The sequence below is a fragment of the Limanda limanda genome, chromosome 13 (assembly GCF_963576545.1).
Source record: "Limanda limanda chromosome 13, fLimLim1.1, whole genome shotgun sequence".
Lineage (NCBI taxonomy): Eukaryota > Metazoa > Chordata > Actinopteri > Pleuronectiformes > Pleuronectidae > Limanda > Limanda limanda.
In genome coordinates, this window is record NC_083648.1 from 1,560,608 (window position 1) to 1,582,875 (window position 22,268).

At 43.9% G+C, this 22,268-nt stretch overlaps 1 protein-coding gene across 2 annotated transcripts in view; it reads left to right on the top strand.

The window, feature by feature from the left end:
- The window catches only part of kcnq3 (potassium voltage-gated channel, KQT-like subfamily, member 3), a 46,355-nt gene that overhangs the window by 16,619 nt on the left and 7,468 nt on the right, over positions 1–22,268 (top strand). For both annotated transcript variants that reach the window (XM_061084712.1, XM_061084713.1), the window contains exons 2-6: positions 18,552–18,642; positions 19,212–19,338; positions 19,553–19,725; positions 19,928–20,101; positions 21,768–21,878. In XM_061084712.1, coding sequence (XP_060940695.1) covers positions 18,552–18,642; positions 19,212–19,338; positions 19,553–19,725; positions 19,928–20,101; positions 21,768–21,878 — 676 coding nt within the window. The remainder of the gene's footprint in view (positions 1–18,551; positions 18,643–19,211; positions 19,339–19,552; positions 19,726–19,927; positions 20,102–21,767; positions 21,879–22,268) is intronic.

Below are 22,268 nucleotides of genomic sequence, written 5' to 3' on the forward strand. Positions count from 1 at the left end.
TTGTTGTTGTTGATGCTTTGTGTGAATCTGCTCTGAGTCGTGGATGCTCCTCTGCAGCCGGACGCCTCAGCTCCTCTGCTCTCAGGCTGCAGCCGGGAGAGCTGATGTTTTTATTCTCAAAGACTAAAGAGCAAACCTGAGTGGTGAGATCATCTCAGGACTCTGATCAGTCGCTCTCCTGGAGAAGCAGCGGTTGTTGTTCTCTCCTCAGATGAAGAACAGACTCACAGAAGCTGTGTTGCAGGAAATCCAACGTGATAAGTGCTCGTCTGCCTCCAGGCAAACAGAGGCTCTAATTACCATATTTACTCCCGTGCACTGAGCAGGTCGGAGCTGAGTGCATTTATTTCTCCGGCCTGCTGTGTTTCAGTCACCATGGAAACTAAAATGCCAGACACAGCGGTGCTTGGTTCCCGGTGAAAGCTTCAGATCAGCAGGTGGAGAGAAAACTTCAAATGTGGCGTTTGCACCTGATGAAGAGCAGCGGCCTCCTCTTCCTCCCTCACAGCTGCACCGCGACACACTTCAGGTTATAAGGATGGACTCAGGTGCACAAGATGAAGGCTGAACACAAATCCTATGACCTCTGACCCTTCCTGAGTGTTTGACTTCAGCTCCTTTAGTTCACGTCTCGTCTCCGACCGACAGTCACGCAGGTGGTCTCCATCGAATCTAACGATCAGAACCAAACGTCCTGTTGGGTTTATCTGGTTATATATTCAAACTTGATCACAGACAATCTGTATTCATGAGACTTTAAATTACATGTTAGTGACGTGTGTTTAATCAGAGTGAGAGCGACTCGCTGCTTCGTGGTTTCAGCCGAACGTCTGAGATGAGAAACTCTGAACCTCTGGAAGCCGGAGAGCTTCTCTCCTCAGCTGCGTCTCTGTGTAAATAACGAAGCTCTGTGGGAATCCGGAGCGTCGGGGGGGTGATCTGCGAGCGATGCGGCAGCAGGCGGGGGGGTGGTGGGGGTGGGGGGGCTGGCAGGATGAATGACATTAAGTAGAAGGTCAGAGAGGAACTCTTTGTGTGAGTGTGCATACAGAGGGTTGGGTTATCATACATGATCCATATTGAAGCAGAGCGTCAGGAAGTCAAGGTTGAACCAGTGGTTTTATAGCCCTCCCCCCCCAGGAATCATTTCACACTTTAAATTGATTTCTACTGATTATTTTTTTCTCTCTGCAGCAACTCAAGAAAAAACATGATCCTAAAATAGTTTTTCTTAATTAAAAACTGCTGTAAATCTGTGAATATCAGCAAACAACAAGCTTCACGTTCACGGAGCCTCTGGAAAACGAAGCGTTGCTCTGGTCTGTTTCTACCTGGAGTTTTTAGATATGTGGTGATAGCGTGAGACTCTCGCAACGCTCTCTCTCTTCTGCTGATTGAATTATGAAGAAAAGTGCAGAAGAAACAAAACATCTGAGAAGGCAAGTGCACAATTAGAGAACAAGCAGAGCCAAGCAGGAGCTGTTTGAGTGCAAGCGCAGGGTTTGGAGTGAAAACGTTAAAAAATCTAAATGTGAAATGAATGAGTCCTGCTCTCCTCTACCCGCTCCCTCTCTCCGTCAACACAGATTCATCCTGTGACGTCGTGAAGGAATCAGAGCTTTGACTTCATCAGGGACCAGATATCAGCTGATTCTCCGGCGTCGACTCTTCGATGAAACAAACTCGTAAAGTTCAGATAAGAAACGACCACGATATGTGGAGCAGCTGTGATTCATGGCTCCGCCCCGAGGATCGTAACAACACACCTCTGCTCACACTGATCACCACAACATCCAGATACTAGTGTTCCTCTCTTCACACACACACACACACACACACACACACACACACACACACTGAGTCACGTCTCCGCCCTGAACTTGTCCGGCTCCTCAAACACTTTATCGTGACCCTCGTTAATGAAAAGTCAATAAAAATGATTTGCATACTTTTCACAGTAACTCATGGATCAATTCACGATCTGGACGAGAGTTTTAAGACCAAACATAAACCACAGAGTCTCTGGATCAGATCCAAACTGGGATCTTCTCTCTGGTGTGACCTGCGCTTCAACAAAACATCTGTGTGATGATGATTTCAAAGCGTGTTCCTCCTCCGTCCTCATTGGTCCGTCCGCATTGGTCCGTCCTCATTGGTCCGTCCTCATTGGTCCGTCCTCATTGGTCCATCCTCATTGGTCCGTCCTCATTGGTCCGTCCTCATTGGTCCATCCTCATTGGTCTGTCCTCATTGGTCCGTCCTCATTGGTCCCTCCTCATTGGTCCCTCCCCCGTCCTGCTGCCTGATTGGTCCGGATCTTTCTGCCTCCTCAGCGCTGACGTCCTCGGTCCCGACAGGACTTGATGTGTTAAGACGTGATGTTCAGCCGGTCGTGTGTGATGTGAGGCAACAGCTGTGGGAGTTGTGTAGTTAATGGAGCTCACGTCTTTAAAGCAGCGCTCAGTGGCTCCGGCCTAGATTTAAGCATTTAGTCGTTTATAAGAACATAAAGCAGCTGAAAGGAAACAGTTTGGTTTGGTTGTTGCTCAGGGAACAAAGACTGAGAAGTTTGAGTCACAATGAATCATAATGAATACGACAGAAAACAGCTGATTTACAAAGAGAGAGGGAGTGAAGTTTATGTTCCTGTGATTCAGGACCGAGCTCAGGAACTGAAATCTGTCTCTGTTCAATATATCAACTGATTTTGGTCAAAAACCCAAATAAGTTGTTCCACAGAAGTCGTCTGATTTCACTTTGGAGGTCGACAGGTTGTCGTACAGATTGTGTTCACTTTAACTTGTCGTTGCCTCACCCTGAACCGACTTCCCTTTCGTCAGTGACCTGATTCCAGCGCGTGTTAATGACATTTGAGTTTTAAGCAGACTGAGAAAGAGGAGGAGGAGGAAGAGGAGGATGAGGAAGAGGGGGAGGAGAAGGAGACGACAGTGCACGGCTGTCGTCCACCATTGTTAAAAATCCTCTTTGAAGAATCTTTAGACGACTTCAAACATGGTGACCCCCCACGGTGCGATGAGGGACGGCTTTCTGAAACACCTGCAGCGGAGTGTGTTCATGCTAATGTTAGCTATGTAGCCAAAAGAATACATACAGCTCATTTTAGATTGCGTAAAGCATATTTTGACCACCAGGGGTCAGAGCAGGCTTTATGCAAATGTGGGTTTTCTGTGGCGGAGAGACTTTGTTTTTTTTTTTTACTCTGGAGATCTTTGACATTCTCTAGAAACCTTTATAACACTCAGGGGGAAAGAAACAGTGAAAAAATATCATAAACACGAGGAAGTGAGAGGTGCTTTCAGTAACAGAGCATGAAGAATGAAAAAAGCTTGAATTACCTCCGAGGTCAGCGTGAGTTTTTAAGATAAACAACGTGCTTCGTTTCCCTCGGAGAAGGAATTAGTGAAACAGGATGTTCCTCACAGGTTCCACAGACGGAGATAACGTCCTGAGGAAAGATAAGACCAGATTAAATGAGATGAAAGCAGCGTCTGATTTAAATGATGATGAAGATCGTGTGAACTCCTCACTCATTGTGTCACATGTCAGCGTGTCAGTCTGGATTCTCTGTTGAGCTGAAGAAATAGATTTTACTTTTCCACTGCAGGTTGTTAATTTAATCAGATTTACGTGGTATCATCTGTTGAAGAGCTTTTTCTGACTATCTAGATTGGATCTCTGAACTTGACTTGAGTTTGTGTTCATACACAGAACTTTAAATTCTTGATATAAGGAACTGAACTAATGACAGCTTGCTCCTGACCTGCCGACCTGACCTCTTGTATGAAGATAACTTTGGGGTCACAGAGTAAATCCAGCTCTCTGCAGTGAGTCAGTCTCTTTTCTTTTCTCACATATTCAACTGTACAAACTGTGTTCAAACCTTCCAGCTCATTACCACAGAGAATGTGAACAACACCAACTCCAACCGACCGTGGTCAGCAGTGTGGGATCGATGCTGTGAGCTGGACACAGGGTTTATTGACCGTGTCCCACAGGACTTATTGGCATCCTGCTCAAAAAACCTCTGGACGTCTTTAAAAGCAGCTGATTTGTTTTTCATATCGTTCACAGAAAGTATTTGCCTGCTGTCGTCCTGTGAAGCCTCAGATCTGCTCCAGCGCTTTGTTGAGTTTCAGAAATCGATGTTTGCAGATGATTGAATTTGTTGTTTGTGGAGCAGAAAGGACGTGAGAGGACGTTTGAAGGATGAGGACATGTGAGGTCTCGTCCTTCTGTCCCGTTACGTTTACTGCCTGGGGTCATGTTGGGTCGACATGTTTCACTGTGGAGAACTTTCTGGAACTCATTCTGGTTTAGAATCAGGGTTTTCTGGGGTTGGAAAGAAGAAAGAACTCATTAAATAATCAGGATCACACAAATTCTCATGTCACACAATCAACATCAACATCTGGACCTGAAACTACGACTGTGTGCATCGTCCATTCTTCTTCTTCTCTCTTCTTCTTCTTCTGTACCGTGTACTGTACTGTTGAAGCGTGTTCTTTTATCCTTTAAGAGAAGACGAGCCGAACTCAGTTTGCTCAATCAAAGTATTTATTTAGGAAAGCAATGAACAGGTTACGCAAAGCAATGGGCTTCCAGTACATTAGTTGTATCAGAGCGCCACGAACATCCGGCGTCTGTATATTTTATAGCAGCAGGTCTTCGTTCCTCCTCCTCGGAAGTGCGCAGGAGTAATCCATCCTCCTGGCTTTTGGAATACGGAAGTGAAGAGGAAGACACTCCCAATGACGCTATAGTTGCTAGGCAACCTGTTTACTTCAAGAAAATCATTGAACCAGCAGATGCAATGTGGGGCAAAATTGTTGTCCAGCGAAGCAAAGAATATTATGTTTCAGCTACATCAAAACAAACCTGACTGTGTAAACATTCGGATCCTCGAAACCAAAGCAACATTAAGTCAACAACGTCACTCTGTCTGACCTCCAGAACTTTATCAGGCAGCTCCTGGAACTCTATATGATGTTGAATGAATCCAAGGGAATAAGCCTTTAATATCAGAAGTTAGAAATGAGAACAAGTGAAAGATTCATTATTAACACTAAGCAGCAACAGTTATTAAAATCATTTGTATGAAGGCCTAATATCTAACTAAAAACACTTCTATCTTTATTTGTTTAGAATTCTGTCAGACACAACCTATAGTTAAAAATTAGAAATTCCAACAGTACCGTCGTTCTCAGGAGTTTAATTCCATTTATTCACAGTAACTATGAAGGAATCCTCTGTTCTCATCAGGATTTATACAACAGCTTCCCGACGGTTGCATCATCACGGCTCCAGGACACAAACAAGCTCCTTTAATAACTTCTCTCTCTCTCTCTCTCTCTCTCTCTCTCTCTCTCTCTCTCTCTCTCTCTCTCTCTCTCTCTCTCTCTCTCTCTGAGGATGAATAGAAAGAGATGATGTGTTGTGATAAATTGGCATTTTCAGCTGAGAACAGAAAATGAGAAGAGAAACGGCTCCCGTTGGCGTTTTCGCTGCTGAAGGAATTGGTCAAATTAGCCGGAAGCCCCCCCGGGCGAGGGCGCTGCGTCGGGGGGGAAACGGATTCCTGCCGGGTGGAGCGTCTCGCCCTCAGGATGCAAACATGGACAAGAAGATATAATACAAAAGAATAGAGAATATATGATGCTGCATCTGAACCCAAGGATCCACAGTGTCCTTCCTCTTCCTCCTCCTCCTCCTCCTCCTCCTCCTCCTCCTCCTCCTCCTCCTCCTCCTCCTCCTCCTCCTCCTCCTCCTCCTCCTCCTCCTCCTCCTCCTCCTCCTCCTCCTCCTCCTCACTGACACCTGAAGGCCTCACAGCCACTCACCTCATTTCCCCTCAGTTCAATTCAATAACTGACAATAGTGATTATAAGATGATAAGTTGATTGATTATTTGAATAATTGAATATTGAGGTGAAGGCTGACGTGGAGCATCGCCATAGTAACACAGACCAGGAGGTGCTGGTGGTCCCCGGCAGACTCCGACAGGGGGGGGGTCTGGAGAGGACGCTTCAGTGAGAGTGGAGTGAGCAGCTGTTGCTATGGAGACGCACAATGCATGTCATCTCATGCTTGGGGGGGGCTGCAGTGATACAGCACCTCATCAATGTGCTTCTGATGTCTCCGCACATCGAGAACAACAAAACAAATGATGCAAGTAAAATCAAATCAAATTTTTAATTGATTTTGAGATGATTGACATTATGTTTTCCGGGTGTCTGTCTGTCTTCTTTCGATATCTCAGGAACACCTCGTCGAATTTAATATTTCAACATTCAATATATTATAAAACAGTGAAGACACGTGAGGGGGTTGGACCCCAGAAGGTCTGAACAGTGTGTTAGTGTCACAGCAGGAGACTTCCTCCACATCACAGGAGCGTGGAGGTGACTTCCTGTTCCTGTTTGACATCTCGTACCGAACACGCCTCTGCGTCACATGACCGAACAGAGAGAGGACCGCCCACCTGAAGACGAACAGAATCCGTCTCCTTTAAACTGAAGACGCACCTTTGTGGTTTCTGTGGAAATATAAAAAGCGCCCGGCACCAATTACTCATTTAATTAGGTTTTTTATCATCTCTGAACTTTATGATTTCATCTGCGTCGCCCGGTCTCCTGCTGCATGAAGAACACCGTGTTCATCCCACTTTTAATATCTCTGTATCTCCGTCGGCTTTTAATATCTCTGATCATTTCCTTGGAGTCCGCGTGCGTCATTCGTCTCCGCTGCTGGAACACGGCTGCGTGTCCACTGGTCTCCAGGATTAACGAGTCCTGCGTCAGGCCAAGGTCAGGGGGTGTGGGGGGGGGGGGGTGATGTCCACTGTCAGGTGGTCACTCCGGGCGTCTGGGCTCTGTAACGAGCTGAGAGTCTGAGTGTGTGTCCCTCACCTCACTGAGAGCAACCTGCTCCCTGTGAGGTTCACTGCAGTGAGGACGTCCTCCTGAGTTCATCAGCACGTTGGTCCCGGTCTCAGTAAACCTGACAGGAACTCGTCAGTTGAAGTTTGAGATTTTAAAGACAGACACTAAATCTCTAGTATGAATCTTTGATCATCTTGATAAGCATGTGTTATACTCTGATCTAATCCTGTGTCCTTGTGTTGATTTTAATTCACACATCTTCCGCTGCAAACTCAAAACATACCTCTTCCGACTATACCTTGAATACACATTTTTTTTTTTTTAACAATTTAGTAGCACTTAAATGTCACTTATAGCATTTTGTAGTCTTGCTTTATTTTTGAAGAAATTGTTCTTTCTTGATCCTTGTTGTTCTGGGTTTGTTTCCTCGGGTTGATGCACTTATTGTATATTGGATAAAAGCGTCAGCTCAATGAAATGTAGTGTGATTTATGCTCAACATATATAACAGTTTTAAACACTTTTACTTTTAAACCAAACACATATTTTTGATGTGATAACTTCCTCCATTGAAATGTCTCATCATATAAGCACATGAGTCATTTTACATGTGTTTGATTAAGTTCCAGTTCACACCTGGATTCACTATTTATTATCTTATTTATTTTGTAATATCTGAAAACCTCCCGGAGATGTTTCAGAACAGAACTTAACGACTTCTTCATCACTGACGTCAGTAACAGACGAAACGTTCCAGGTCCTTTGGTTTGATTTTGCTTTGTGCTCTTTAATCTTTTATCATCAGTAAATTTCAATTGTAAATCTAATTTGTATAAACAGTGAATCTGCAGTGTCTCAGTTAGTGGTGGGGGGGTTCATATTGTTTTTTTTCACAATATGAACCTTTAAATAACTCCAGCTTCTAGCAGTGGTTGTAATGAGGTTCTAAATAAACCTCTACTTCTAAATACACATGACTTCCCTCTGAGCTCCTGACTCGTCGACCCGAAGCTTCTTCTCACAGGATCAGTTTGTTTACATGACGTGAATCAGAAGACACGAGGATTTATCTTTGTTGGCCGAAGAAATCAATATTTAGTAGAAGACAGATCATCATCTGCTCTGCTGCGGCTCATCAGCTGTTCCTGGAACCGAGACGAGCCGGAGTCCGTCTCTCCGGTGGAAACCCGTCCCTCAGAGCTCCGCCCCTTTCTTGTTTGGATCCAATACGTCTCACTTAACCACACATGACATTTATACTCAGCCTGCGGAAATCAAATAACCCCCACTGGCCGTGTTTTCATTTGTCTCTCGTACGTATGATTGAAACACTCCACTGACTTCATTCAGCTCCATGAATTATCCTCAGCCGCCCACCAAGTTTCCATATGAATAATAATAATAATAATAACACGTTTAGGCTGCAGTGGACTTGAGGCACCTGAGTAAATTCCTTTTTAAATCAAGTATTGATCAAGTTTTTAAACGTCGAGATTTTAGTTTTTCTCTCTTTCATCGTATTTTCCTTCTGATCTAAACCCGGTGAGACCCATGTGACCCGAGCATGTGTCCACTCTGAGATCTGTGGTTCTGGTTCCTGCTCAGTCTTCTATCTTTGAGTTTTTTATGTTTTCAAATATTTTCTTTGCTCTGATTTAAATGTTTAATGCTTCTTGACCTCTGATAGATAGATAGATGGATACTTTACAACTGTAATACTAGAACTATTTTTCTATCTTTTGTAGTAGTTTTCCGAGTTCAATAAAGTGTTTTAAATTTTCCTTTATCATCTAATTTCTCATAAAAATACAAAATCTGCTATGTTCACAGTATTTTTTTATCTTAAATACCCGAAATAACTATATTGGTATTGAACTGAATTTGTATTTGTAGTTCACAGCCTTTTTTTTCCCTTTTTAAAACCAAGCAACATTTAGCTGAACTCAAGGACAGACTGTCTTTAAGAAAAGACTTTAATTTTACAATAGATTTAAATTTTGAGCTGAGCTGCCGGGACTCAAACCCCCTGGTGGCCACTGATTAGAATGCACAGTGTGGTCAGTCTGGAGGGACGTTGGTCCGACAGGCGGACACATGGACATCGGAGGAGCCGAGGCGTCTTCGTGCTAATGAGCAGTGCCGCCGGCCGGCTGACACTCATTACTTCTACCCCCCCCCGTCCTGCCGAGCCCGTAATGTCTTCCCCGGCCTCGAGGGAGCTCAGGTGATAAATTACAGTCTTGTGCTCGAGGTCCTCGTGGACCCGGATCCGTCCCGACTCATCGAGACCCGACTGGATCAACCGCTGTGGCTGAGGAGCGTCTGTTCACTTCATGTTTAAAAACAAATATCTTCACCTGGATATAAAGACTAGGGATGAGCGAGTACAGCATTATCTGTATCTGTTAACCATATGAATTATCCGTATCCGTACTTGGAGTGGGCGGGGCCTAACCCGGAAGTGGGTGTGATTTAACCCGGAAGTGGGCTGGTTCAACATAACTTTCTTTTTTAACTTTGAAATTTTTTTATGATTTTTTTATTTTTATTTTTTTTTAATTTATTTCCACACCAGGTGTGTGTGTGTGTGTGTGTGTGTGTGTGCGCGTGCGTGTGTGTGTGTGTGTGAGTGAGATGCGAGGGACGTTCACTGTCTCCCGGAGAAATGAACACTCTGTGTTTTTAGTATAGAAATACGTGAATTGTATTCGTTCACAAGTCATACAGACTGGTTTTGTTATTTTCACTTTACATTAACACTTAAAGTTTAGTGCAGTGTAATTTTTTGCCGTGATAATTAAATGCCAGTGTGATAATAAACGACAATTTCAAACCATACAAACTGTCATGTTGTACTGTATTTAATAGAGGTTTACTTTACTGTAAAGTCAGTCTAAAACTCGTACTCGGCAAAAGTGCTTTGTCCGTACCGGATACTTGTTTCAGCCGAGTATCCGGCTCATCTCTAATAAAGACTTCAGAGAGAATATTTGTAAAGTAATTATTCTTAAAAGTTCTTGATCAAGTCTTGTTTTGATATTAATTCCAATCATAGACTGTAAAAATATAAATAAAACGATGCGTCTCGATTCCTCCGGGAGTGAAGCCAGAATATCTCCGACAGGAACGCTGCCACCTGGTGGTGAGGAGGTCATGTGGAGGATGAGTTTGTTCGGCTGACATGGGGGAGGAGGAGTTAATGATCTATCCTGCAGCCAGCCACCAGGGGGCGATCCAGAGGACTTGTTGAACATGTCGGCCTTCTTCACCTTCACTCACTCACATTCACTTCATCACTGTTCAGGAGTTGGTTTGAGATCTTTCCTCCTGACGTCAGCAGGTGTGACGCAGACTGGAGAGATGAGAGGAACAGACGGATGTTTCAGCCGGTCGATCCTTTCATTACCCAGCCCTCATTCACCGCCCCCCCGTCCTCCCTCCCTCCCTCCCTCCCTCCCTCCTCCCCTCCCTCCTGCTCCATCATCATTAGTGAAACGCGATCAGCGTCACGTTAGCTTCACTCCGATGTGGCGCCCGCTCCTCGCCGACCGAGACGATAACTCACGGCCGTGGAACTGGGTCAATGAGTCTGGCTCCTCCCTGCAGTAAACAAACACAAACGACTGCTCATTAAAACGCTGCCCCCCCACCCACCCACCCCCCCCACTCAATTTAATAATGTGATTTTTCAACGTCGTGGATTTTCCCGTTAATAACTTCACAGCCGAGCAGGCGAGTGACAGCCACTGACGCTGATTGATGATTGGACGCTGAGTCAGAAGAACGGTGTTGATCGATAAGTGGGCGGAGCCCGACAGGAGCGAGGGATGAAAGATGAGATGATGGGAACAAGTATTTAAAAGTTTCTTTAGTTCTTTCCCTCTTTCTTTCTTTCTTTCTTTCTTTCTTTCTTTCTTTCTTTCTTTCTTTCTTTCTTTCTTTCTTTCTTTCTTTCTTTCTTTCTTTCTTTCTTTTTTCTTTCTTTCTTTCTTTCTTTCTTTCTTCCTCTACCACACTTTCTTTCTTTCTTTCTTTCCTTCTTTCTGTCTTTCTTTCTTTCTTTCTTTCTTTCTTTCTTTCTTTCTTTCTTTCTTTCTTTCTTTCTTTCTTTCTTTTGTTCCCTTCATTCGTCCCCATCCTTTGTCACTATTTTCCTTTCTTTTTTCTGTCTCCTGTTCCTTTCTGTCCATTATTTTGTCCTCTCTCTTCCCTTTCTTCTTTGGAGCGAGGGATGAAAGACGAGATGATGTGAACAAGTATTTAAAACTTTCTTTCTTTCTTTCTTTTTCTTTCTTCCCTTTCTTCTTTCTTTCCTTCTTTCTTTCTTTCTTTCTTTCTTTCTTCTTTTCTTCTTCTTTCTTTCTTTTTCTTTCTTTCTTTCTTTCTTTCTTTCTTTCTTTCTTTCTTTCTTTCTTTCTTTCTTTCTTTCTTTCTTTCTTTCTTTCTTTCTTTTTCTTTCTTTTTTTCTTTCTTTCTTTCTTTCTTTCTGTTTTCCTCCCATCACACTTCCTTCGTCGTTCCTTTCTGTCTTTCCGTCACTTTACGCCTCTTTTTTGTCACGTCCTTCATTTGTCCTATCCTTTGTCACTAGTTCCATTCATTTTCTGTCTCCTCTGTCCTTTCTGTCCATTATTTTGTCCTCTGTCATCCCTTCTCTCATCCCTTCCTTCCTTTCCTTCCTCACCTGTTCTGAAACATTTAAAATCCCTCATCCGACTCCTGACGACTGTTTCATTTCTAGCCATCAAACTTTCACCGGGTCTTTTCTTCACTTTGTGTCTCGTTCTGTTCCAGCTCAGGAACATTTCACGAGGCCACATTCGTCTTCCGCTCGTCTTTCCTTCCATCACGAGGGGCAGAGAGGCGTTTCTGAACCTCATTTCCTTTAGAATGACCCTAATTATACGGCCAGGAAATCTAAGATAATTAGCGCTCAGGATTTGAGATTTGCTCCTGAACTCCTGAAAGATGAAGTCAACCAAGAGCAGCAGTTTCCCCTGCAGACGAAAAACTGGGGAAAAGTCACAGTTATTTAAAACAGAGGACGTGTGTGTCTGAGGCCGCTGGCGTCTGAACGCTCGGCCTGATGGATGTAACATGCTGTGGTTTATGAGATTTATAAAATGAAAGCTGTTCCTGCCTGAGCTGCCGAGCGGTTCGATCAGCCTCTGATCCTCTTCCTCTGCTCCTCTTCCTCTGTTTCTCTTCCTCTGCTCCTCTTCCGCTGCTCCTCTTCCTCTTCCTCTGCTCCTCTTCCTCTGCTCCTCTTCCTCTGCTCCTCTTCCTCTGCTCCTCTTCCTCTGTTCCTCTGCCCCTCTTCCTCTTCTTCTGCTCCTCTTCCTCTGCTCCTCTTCCTCTCTTCCTCTTTCTCTGCTCCCCTTCCTCTGCTCCTCTTCCTCTGCTCCTCTTCCTCTGCTCCTCTTCCTCTGCTCCTCTTCCTCTGCTCCTCTTCCTCTGCTCCTCTTCCTCTGCTCCTCTTCCTCTGCTGTCTTCCTCTGCTCCTCTTCCTCTGCTCCTCTTCCTCTGCTGTCTTCCTCTGCTACTCTTCCTCTGCTCCTCTTCCTCTGCTCCTCTTCCTCTGCTCCTCCTGCTCCTCTTCCTCTGCTCCTCTTCCTCTGCTGTCTTCCTCTGCTCCTCTTCCTCTGCTACTCTTCCTCTGCTCCTCTTCCTCTGCTCCTCCTGCTCCTCTTCATCTGCTCCTCTTCCTCTGCTCCTCTTCCTCTGCTCCTCTTCCTCTGCTCCTCTTCCTCTGCTCCTCTTCCTCTGCTGTCTTCCTCTGCTCCTCTTCCTCTGCTCCTCTTCCTCTGCTGTCTTCCTCTGCTACTCTTCCTCTGCTCCTCTTCCTCTGCTCCTCTTCCTCTGCTCCTCCTGCTCCTCCTGCTCCTCTTCCTCTGCTCCTCTTCCTCTGCTGTCTTCCTCTGCTCCTCTTCCTCTGCTACTCTTCCTCTGCTCCTCTTCCTCTGCTCCTCCTGCTCCTCTTCCTCTGCTCCTCTTCCTCTGCTGTCTTCCTCTGCTCCTCTTCCTCTGCTACTCTTCCTCTGCTCCTCTTCCTCTGCTCCTCTTCCTCTGCTCCTCTTCCTCTGCTCCATCACACACTTCACATCTCAGAGGAATCAACACTGAAAAACCAACATAGACGAACCTCCTGAACTCCAAGTCTGACCGTCGGCTACGTTACAGCTAACCTAGCTCCCTTGCTGGAGAAACTATATAACCTCCACCCTACAAGGTGGAAGCACACTATAAATCGATGTTATATAAAATATAACAGCAACATATTGAAACATATAACAAGTTCGAACCCTTGACATCTTTAAGTTAGTGGAACTTTGCTCTGTAAACTTTTATACGACCTCAGTTTTCTTCTTTTCATGTACGTTGAGTTTGTTCTCGCATCAACTCGAGGACTTGTGGAGATGATGCAGTGACTTGTGTCGTCTGAGCCAAGAACCAGGAACAGCTTGAGAACGTGAATCCTAAACCCCCCCGCTGCTGCTGAACGTCCTCTTGGTTGCACTGAACTCTATGAATCTTGATTGAGCCGACGCAGAAGGAGAGATTAGCAGAGAGCTCCATTGATCCTCCGGCTGCTGACGCCGGTCCCGTGAGGCCGAGGCTGTAACACTCGCTCTGATTGGCTCGTTCCGAGGACGTGAAGCTTTGTGATCCAACGCTCACGTCAGCCTCTTCAACTCAGACCCGCCCCTTCAGCTTCCTGTGATTTGACAGGTAGACGTTCCAGAGAGTGGGACGTCCTCCTCGGGATCTTTGTGCTGCGACGCCCAATTCATTAATGTTTCATAATTGGCTCCAATGAATCAGATTAGTTTGACTAATTACCTTGTTTGTTCAGAAGTGAGTGAACACAACGTAAACAAAGCAGAAGAGTCATGAAGGTGTCTTTACTTTAACAGTCAGTTATTCTAAATGCTTTTATTCTGTAATGCTGTAAAACACGATGTGTTGCATGATTTGGATAAAACGTCCTCCTCTGATAACACTGAGTGATTGATTGGAATAATATTCATAGACAAAGGAGGAGAATGACTTGCTTGATATCTCCATGAATTATGAGTGTGTGTCTTCAGTGTGATCAGATGGGGGGATTAGGCAGAAAGAGAAGGAGGATGGAGCCAATATGAGCTTTGAGTTTATGTTTGCTGATATGAAAACTTATATTTTACAGAATAAACAGTAAATAGAAGATGTGTGTTTATGTTGAGATTTCACATTCTATATATATTCTTAATTCTATATATCAGGTTGTATTTGCCCTTTCTTTTTTATTTATAGTTGGTTATTATAACGTTGGTGGTTAAACTGTAGGATATCAGAGTTAATATTTATCCAGAATATCTGTTAGTACCCGGTGGAAACGAGGTCTCAGTCGCTGCAATGATGTGAAACAATTCATCGTAGTTAAATTCTTATAGTAGTAGTTCTTATTTCTGTATCCTCATGTAAATAATGATACGTAAATAATGCAAAAAAATACTCAGCCACATAACGTCACCTCAGCATAACATGTGCTCATCCGTCATTCTGGTGCAGATGCTGGGTGGTGGTATGGGAACCCTAACCACACACACACACCCACACACACACACACACACACACACACACACACACAGACAAACACACACACAGACAAACACACACACACACAAGGTGAGGATTTTCCCGGTCAAACACCACGTTCTGCATCATCAGCAGATCCCAAACAGGCTGAATAATCTCCTCTCGCCTCGTAGCGCTGAGCCGTCCCACAGCGGGGGGGTGATGGTGCTGGAGGAGAAACCCATCACTCCCAGTCGGGGTGAGGGGTGGTGTCAGGGTCGGGGGAGTGTCCAGAGAGAGAGAGAGAGAGAGAGAGAGAGAGAGCTCAGGAGAAAAATGACTTGAGATGTCTGACAAGGTTCAACTGCCTCCGTCCAAAAGTGATGAGTCATCAACACGCAGAGAATCCAGCTGCCCGGTCGTGGATCAGGTGAAGGCCGGTGCCCTGGAGGTCAAAGGTCAGCCGCAGGAAGACGGAGGGAGAAGAAGAATTTTGGCAACACAGTGAGGAATATACAACTCTCACATCACTTAACAAACCATCTAATCTGCCGTTGCTGTGTTTAAAATAATTAGCTGAATGTTTAAAGGTCCAGGGATGAGCTTTGAAGAGGAAGACCGTCCGGTTTCCACCTCGAGGTTTGAACCTGGAGAAGACTTGGATGGGGTCGAACCGCTCCTTGTCATGTTGCAAGCATAACTAAAAAAAAAAAAAGCAATAATAGTTTGCTAAGAAGTAATTCTAGCAATAAGTGTAATAAGGGTGATTCAGAACTTCTCCTTACATCTGCTTCTTTTTCTCTATGGTGTAACGTGATCTTTCAGAAGTAGACAGGTTAGTTTTCCTGTCCAGCTGAGAGAGCGGGACAGGAAGTGAGGTTTTGTCTTGCAGTGATGATGGAGATCGAGTCTCTCGCTTCCTAACTTCCTCTCAGATCCTCGTCTGAATGAAGATCAGCGTCTCTCCTCTCGTCCTTGTGACTTCACTCGTTAACGCCGAGCTGCTGCTGCTGCTGCTGTCCTCTTCCCACTGATGTTTGCATATCGCCGAGCAAATTAACAGTCAGAATTGCATCGTCTGCACTTCTCTTTATTGAATCTCGCCTGCAAATTGGTTGTGAAGATTCCTCAGGGGTGGTATCGGCGTCGGGGGGGCCCCAGCAGGACGGAGCCTCCTCTGGGCCGAGCGAAGGGATTAATGTAGAGAGAGAGAGCTCTCATCATTACTGACCTGACCTTTAGTAACAGATACAAACATCCATCCAGCGCCCAAACAAATCAGCTCTCTCAAAACGACCAAGAAGAGCAATTCACTCTCTTTTGCTTTAATTTCAAAACCCTCGATCATTTGCTTTAGGAATTAAATTCTGTGGAAGGTCGAGTGTAGAAGAAGAAGTTTGGAGGCGGGGTTCTGAGTCACCGCCGTGTGAACGCCACTCGTCAATGAGTCTGATGCTTTACTTCCTGCTGGCTCCTGTTGTTTATTTGTTTATTTAGAAGGATCCCCATTAGCTCCGCCCTAAGACTGAGCTACTTTTAGTGGGGTCCACATTTAAAACATACATTACCTTACAAATAACAAAAGTTAAAATACATAGTTCTGGAGTCTGGTCTCATGTACAGCTGACTTCTCCTGCAATGACTGTAACTGCTAGTTGACTTGGCCATAGTATTTTATTGACGAATTGTTTTATACCTTGTATTACTGTGTATATATATATATGCATATTTATTTCATTCCTATTTATTCAATGTATTCACTTTTAATGTATCAACTTTTTTATTGTACCCTCGGCACCATTGTAAATGAGGGTCTTATCCCTCAATGTGTCTTCCGAGGCTTAAATAAATAAATATTCAAATATTCATATTCATAAAATACATAAAAATAATGATCATACAATTTTACATTACAGATATCAAAAATTAACTTAGTGGTTATGCAATTTTACCTTTGTCATGATATAAAACACTGATATATCCAATTCCATAGAAGCGAGAACTGCAAACCATGTAAGAGAATACTACACATTTATGTACAGTACATCACCATCTAGTGTCACAAGTATGCTGTACCCAAGTGTTTGATTATTTGCTTTTTGAAAATACATTTACTAGGGCTGGGCAAGTTAACTCGTTTCAATGGAGTTAACTTGAGTTAACTCGAGTTAACTCAAGTGATGAGTTAACTCGATTAATTATTTTATCTCGCATTCACTCAGGTTTGATTATTTATTGTTTTATTGTGAAAGTCAGTCTTTTATTTTGTGAAAGTCTGTTGCTGACTGCTGCAGAACAGGAAAAAAGAAAATAATTGGCGGATAAACAATCGAGTTAACTCATCACTTGAGTTAACTCGATTAAAACGAGTTAACTTGCCCAGCCCTAACATTTACGTGTCACGTTTATAATTTCTGTAGGTCGTAGGTTCCATGACTTCAAGGCTCTGTATCCCACAGTGCCTTTAAGAAAATTGGTTTTAGCTCTGGGGAGTTAAAAACCTTCCTTCTACTGCTCGTCTCGTGGCATGGTTATGTTAGTTATAGTTTTGTGAGGCTACATTTTTATTTAGTTGCCTGTTGATGTGACGGACATGGACGTCGCTCGTGAGCCTGATGAACAAACTGTCTGAAGCCGGACAGGAAGCTGACTGCAGATCAGAATCTGTTGGATCAGATCGAGTTATCATCCATGTCCTGCTGGATGATCTCTGTCCTCTGGGAAACTTTGAGGAGAAACACTCAGATTTGATTTAGGAGACAGGAAGTCTGGTGTAAATCAGGATTTGATGACGTTTGAGGGTGAAAAACACACGTGACCACCACAGGGGGGGGGGGGGGGGGGGGTCTGCTTGGTCTCTACTGTCGTTTCCTTTTGGTGAATTATCTCAAACGCTTCAGGCTGTGAAATATTCATGCTGTTGTGTTTGTGCTGCACTTCAGAAACTTCTCCGACATGTCAACACTGCTTACTGGCAACACAACAGACCATGAATGATTTAGGAAGCAGAAGAAGAGGCTGGAGGTTCACAGACGGAGGCACAAGGCCAGAGGAATCAAACCAGATCCATTGTTTTATTAGATCATAGGATCATAAAAGCAGGATTATAGTTATTTTCCATTAAACATAAAGGTATTTACGGATTTCTGAATGTAGCGGCATCGAGGAAAAGCTTTTCCACTGGAGACGATTGGAGACACAGCGGTGGTTACTGGTTGTTGCTGGTTGTTGCTGGTTGTTGTTGGTTGTTACTGGTTGTTGTTGCTGGTTGTTGTTGCTGGTTGTTGTTGCTGTTGTTGTTGTGCGATGCTGCAGCTGGTTGAGCTCATTCTCTGTGGCTCTGCATCATATATTACAGCAGGGTGGTAAACTCCAGACTAACTGAAGCACAACCAGGATGTAGTGTAACATTTAAATACCCATCTGTGTGTGTGTGTGTATGTGTGTGTGTGTGTGTGTGTGTGTGTGTGTGTGTGTGTGTGTGTGTGTGTGTGTGTGTGTGTGTGTGTGTGTGTGTGTGTGTGTGTGTGTGTGTTTCCAGTGACGTCCAGCTCTGACGACTCTGAATTTCCAAGTCAGTATCAAACTGTGTGAAAGTGAATATTTGAGCTAATATGATGTGAAGTGAGTTTTAATACGAGATATAAATAGTGATATCAGCCTGTGCTCATCACTGAGGGAATCACAGGTTATTTAAGTTGTTCTTCTGCTTAAATTAAACTTTTAGCACAGTTTAATGAAACCTGTTGAGTTGAGGCACACCTAGTTCTCTGATTTATTTAACAAATTACACAAACAACACATAATTACACATATATATATACATAATCCAGTTTGTGTGGTTTATAATTCTCTTCAGATTTAAAAAGCATTAAATGAGAAGCTGTGGTGATGAAAGCAGCTTATCTACAGTTAACAGTAGAGGTGTAGCTCCCTCTAGTGGGGGGATAAACCGCTGCCTTGTGCTGGAGCCTGAGTTTCAAACCTGATCTGATTCAGGTACTCGGATGTTACTGTGTTTTAAAAATGATCTGACGCTGACTCTCCGGCTCTAACTCTGCTTTACGTTCATGTTTGTAATTTCTCTCTCTGCAGGTTTTTAATCGTCCTGGGATGTTTGATTCTGGCCATTCTGACGACGTTCAAGGAACATGAGAAGGCGTCTGCACACTGGCTGGTGATTCTGGTGAGAGGATTCAGATTTATATTCTATCTTATTTCATATGTAGTGTCCCTGAACCCCAGAGTCTCTGGTTCCTGCTGTGATCTGGATTTGAAATGTCTGTCTTTTCCCTCGTGAACCTGAACGAACACGTGTGAAAAGACTTGAGATCAGCGGTCGACTCTCTGACGCTGTGACGAGTAGAAAGTGACTCGACTGAGTTTCTCCTCCGGCCCGGAGGCTGCAGTCAGACCAGGTTCAACTCAGCTGTCTTCTGGTGTGAAGAGCTGGAGCTAGAGCGACATCTAGTGGCTGTGGAAATCTAGCATAGGAGCTTTAAAGCTGATATTTACAAAGTTTCAGATTTGTTCTTGTAAAACACATCAAATGACTGAAAAATACGACTCAACTTAAAATAAAAAACTTTATTTTCTTTATAACATTGCAGCTGAGAGTGTTTCAGATCAAACTGTTTAATACAAACAGAGAAATACATGAAAAGGTGAATTAAACCAACTGGGTGGAACATTACGATTGAGTCCCAGTTAAAAGGTGTTCTAACGTCCTTCCTCCTGATTGGTTCTCTCTCACAGGAAACCTTCGCCATCTTGCTCTTCGGGGCAGAGTTTGCACTGAGGGTCTGGGCGGCAGGATGCTGCTGCCGCTACAAAGGATGGAGGGGACGGCTGAAGTTCGCTCGCAAGCCTCTGTGTATCTTAGGTGAGGAGGAGGAGTCTCATTCACAGACTTTATAGAAACGATCCAAAACCGTCCAGGTGTTTAACGTGACGAGACACGAGAACCAGAGAGCGTCACTAGAATCTGAATCATGTTAGAAGAGTCTGAAGGACGATGTGTGGCTCAGGTCAGACTCAGTAACGATGTGATTGGTAGAGAATCTGTGACTCGTGACTTCCTGTGGTCCTTGTCTCAGATATCTTCGTGCTGATAGCCTCGGTCCCGGTGGTGGCCGTGAGGAACCAGGGCAACGTGTTGGCCACGTCGCTGCGCAGCCTGCGCTTCCTGCAGATCCTCAGGATGCTGCGCATGGACCGGCGGGGGGGCACCTGGAAGCTGCTGGGCTCGGCCATCTACGCCCACAGCAAGGTAGGACCAGGCCCAGGTAGCTGAGAGCCAGAGGGACAAGAGACTGAGAGACAAAAGGCTGAAAGGTCAAAAGGCCAAAAGGCTTCAAGTGACAGGCGAAGGTCAGGAGGACAGATGTAAGTGTGTGTCTGTGTGTGTGTGTGTGTGTGTGTGTGTGTGTGTGTGTCTGTGTGTGTGTGTGTGTGTGTGTGTGTTTCTGCAGGAACTGATCACAGCCTGGTACATCGGCTTCCTGTCTCTGATCCTGGCGTCCTTCCTGGTCTACCTGGTGGAGAAGGACGACGTCTCCATGGACGTGTCCAACCAGGACGACCCCACGGCTCAGCCCAAGCAGCAAGACTTCGACACCTACGCTGACGCTCTGTGGTGGGGACTGGTGCGTGTCCGTCTCACTCTGTCCATCGTCACTCAGAGTCTAGAGCAACGATATTCAGGAACAACTCTGTACCCGCTCACTGTCTGTGGATTTATTTCATGTAACTCTGAATGTGCTGGAGCCAAACTGGTCCCACGGTCGACTCCCACTGAGCCAGTACCGGGCCGCTGTGAAAGAAGATGGACGACACCTCTTCCTGTTTTACAAAAACAAAGACAAAATACTCTTGATAATATAAACGCTGCCATCTTGTGGGGATTTTAGATAGATAGATAGATAGATAGATAGATAGATAGATAGATAGATAGATAGATAGATAGATAGATAGATAGATAGATAGATAGATAGATAGATAGATAGATAGATAGATAGATAGATAGATAGATAGATAGATAGATAGATAGATAGATAGATAGATAGATAGATAGATAGATAGATAGATAGATAGATAGATAGATAGATAGATAGATAGATAGATAGATAGATAGATAGATAGATAGATAGATAGTTGGATGGATGGATGGATGGATGGATGGATGGATGGATGGATGGATGGATGGATGGATGGATGGATGGATGGATGGATGGATGGATGGATGGATAGATAGATAGATAGATAGATAGATAGATAGATAGATAGATAGATAGATAGATAGATAGATAGATAGATAGATAGATAGATAGATAGATAGATAGATAGATAGATAGATAGATAGATAGATAGATTACTTTATTCATCCCCAAAGGGAAATTAAGTTGTCATAGCAGCCGGTATATTTGAATACAATACAATACAATAGAATAAAATAAAAAATATTGAGGTAGAAAGAATAAAAACAGAAACACAAGATAAATAGGTAGATAAGGTGCAGTGGCAAGATGATGGTAATAGTACTGATGATATGATGGTAATGTTATTGTTAGACAGTATATAAAAATAGTACAGTATATATGGTATATAATATAACATAATATATATTTATATATGATAGTAATTATACCAATATAATAGCAGTATATAGTAATAATGGCAGCAACAGTATATATAATAATAATAGTAAATATAATAATAATAATAATAACATGAACACATGTATAAATATGTGTATATACAAGAATTTACAAAGAGTATGATATAATATGATATGATATATAGTAGAGGTATAAATATAAGTATTTGACTATACAATAGATAATATAATATACTATGAGTGTAAGAATATGTAGACAGAGTGTGCAAAAGACAATATTATTGTATAAAATTATATATAATATCAATATGGTTTATATGAACACATATCACATCTGATGTGAAGTAAGTGTATATGGAGCGGAGTGTTGTACAGGTACACAGTGCAAGGAGACAGGTTTATTTATCCGTTGTTATTCTAATGTAGTCTGTTGTCGAACGTTCGATCCAAACTGGAGCAGAAATAATCAAACCTGTTGGTGGATCAGAGTCAGGAGAACAGGAAGCAGAATGACCTCACTAAAGGGACCGCCTCCAGATCAGGTTCAGTTCATGCTTGGTGAAGGCAATGGCCGCCGATGGTCCCAGGGGTCAAAGAGCAGAGCGACACAGACTCTGTGTTTCGTGGATGTTACTGAGACATTAAGAAGTGGATTGTGTGAATCTTGACTTGTTGTGTGTTTGTCTCCTCTGCAGATCACTCTGACCACCATCGGATACGGAGACAAAACCCCGAAGACGTGGGCCGGGAGACTGCTGGCCGGGACCTTCGCCCTGATCGGAGTGTCCTTCTTCGCTCTGCCTGCAGTGGGTTCACTCTCTGTCTCTGTGTCTGTCTCTGTCTCTGTCTCTGTCTCTGTCTCTGTCTCTGTCTCTGTCTCTGTCTCTGTCTCTGTCTCTGTCTCTGTCTCTGTCTCTGTCACTGTCTCTGTCTCCCTCTCTGTCTCTCTGTCTCTGTCTCTGTCTCTGTCTCTGTCTCTCTGTCTCTGTCTCTGTCTCTGTCTCTGTCTCTGTCTCTGTCTCTGTCTCTGTCTCTGTCTCTGTCTCTGTCTCTGTCTCTGTCTCTGTGTCTCACTGTCTCTGTCTCTGTCTCTCTGTCTCTGTCTCTGTCTCTGTCTCTGTCTCTGTCTCTGTCTCTGTCTCTGTCTCTGTCTCTGTCTCTGTCTCTGTCTCTGTCTCTGTCTCTGTGTCTCTCTG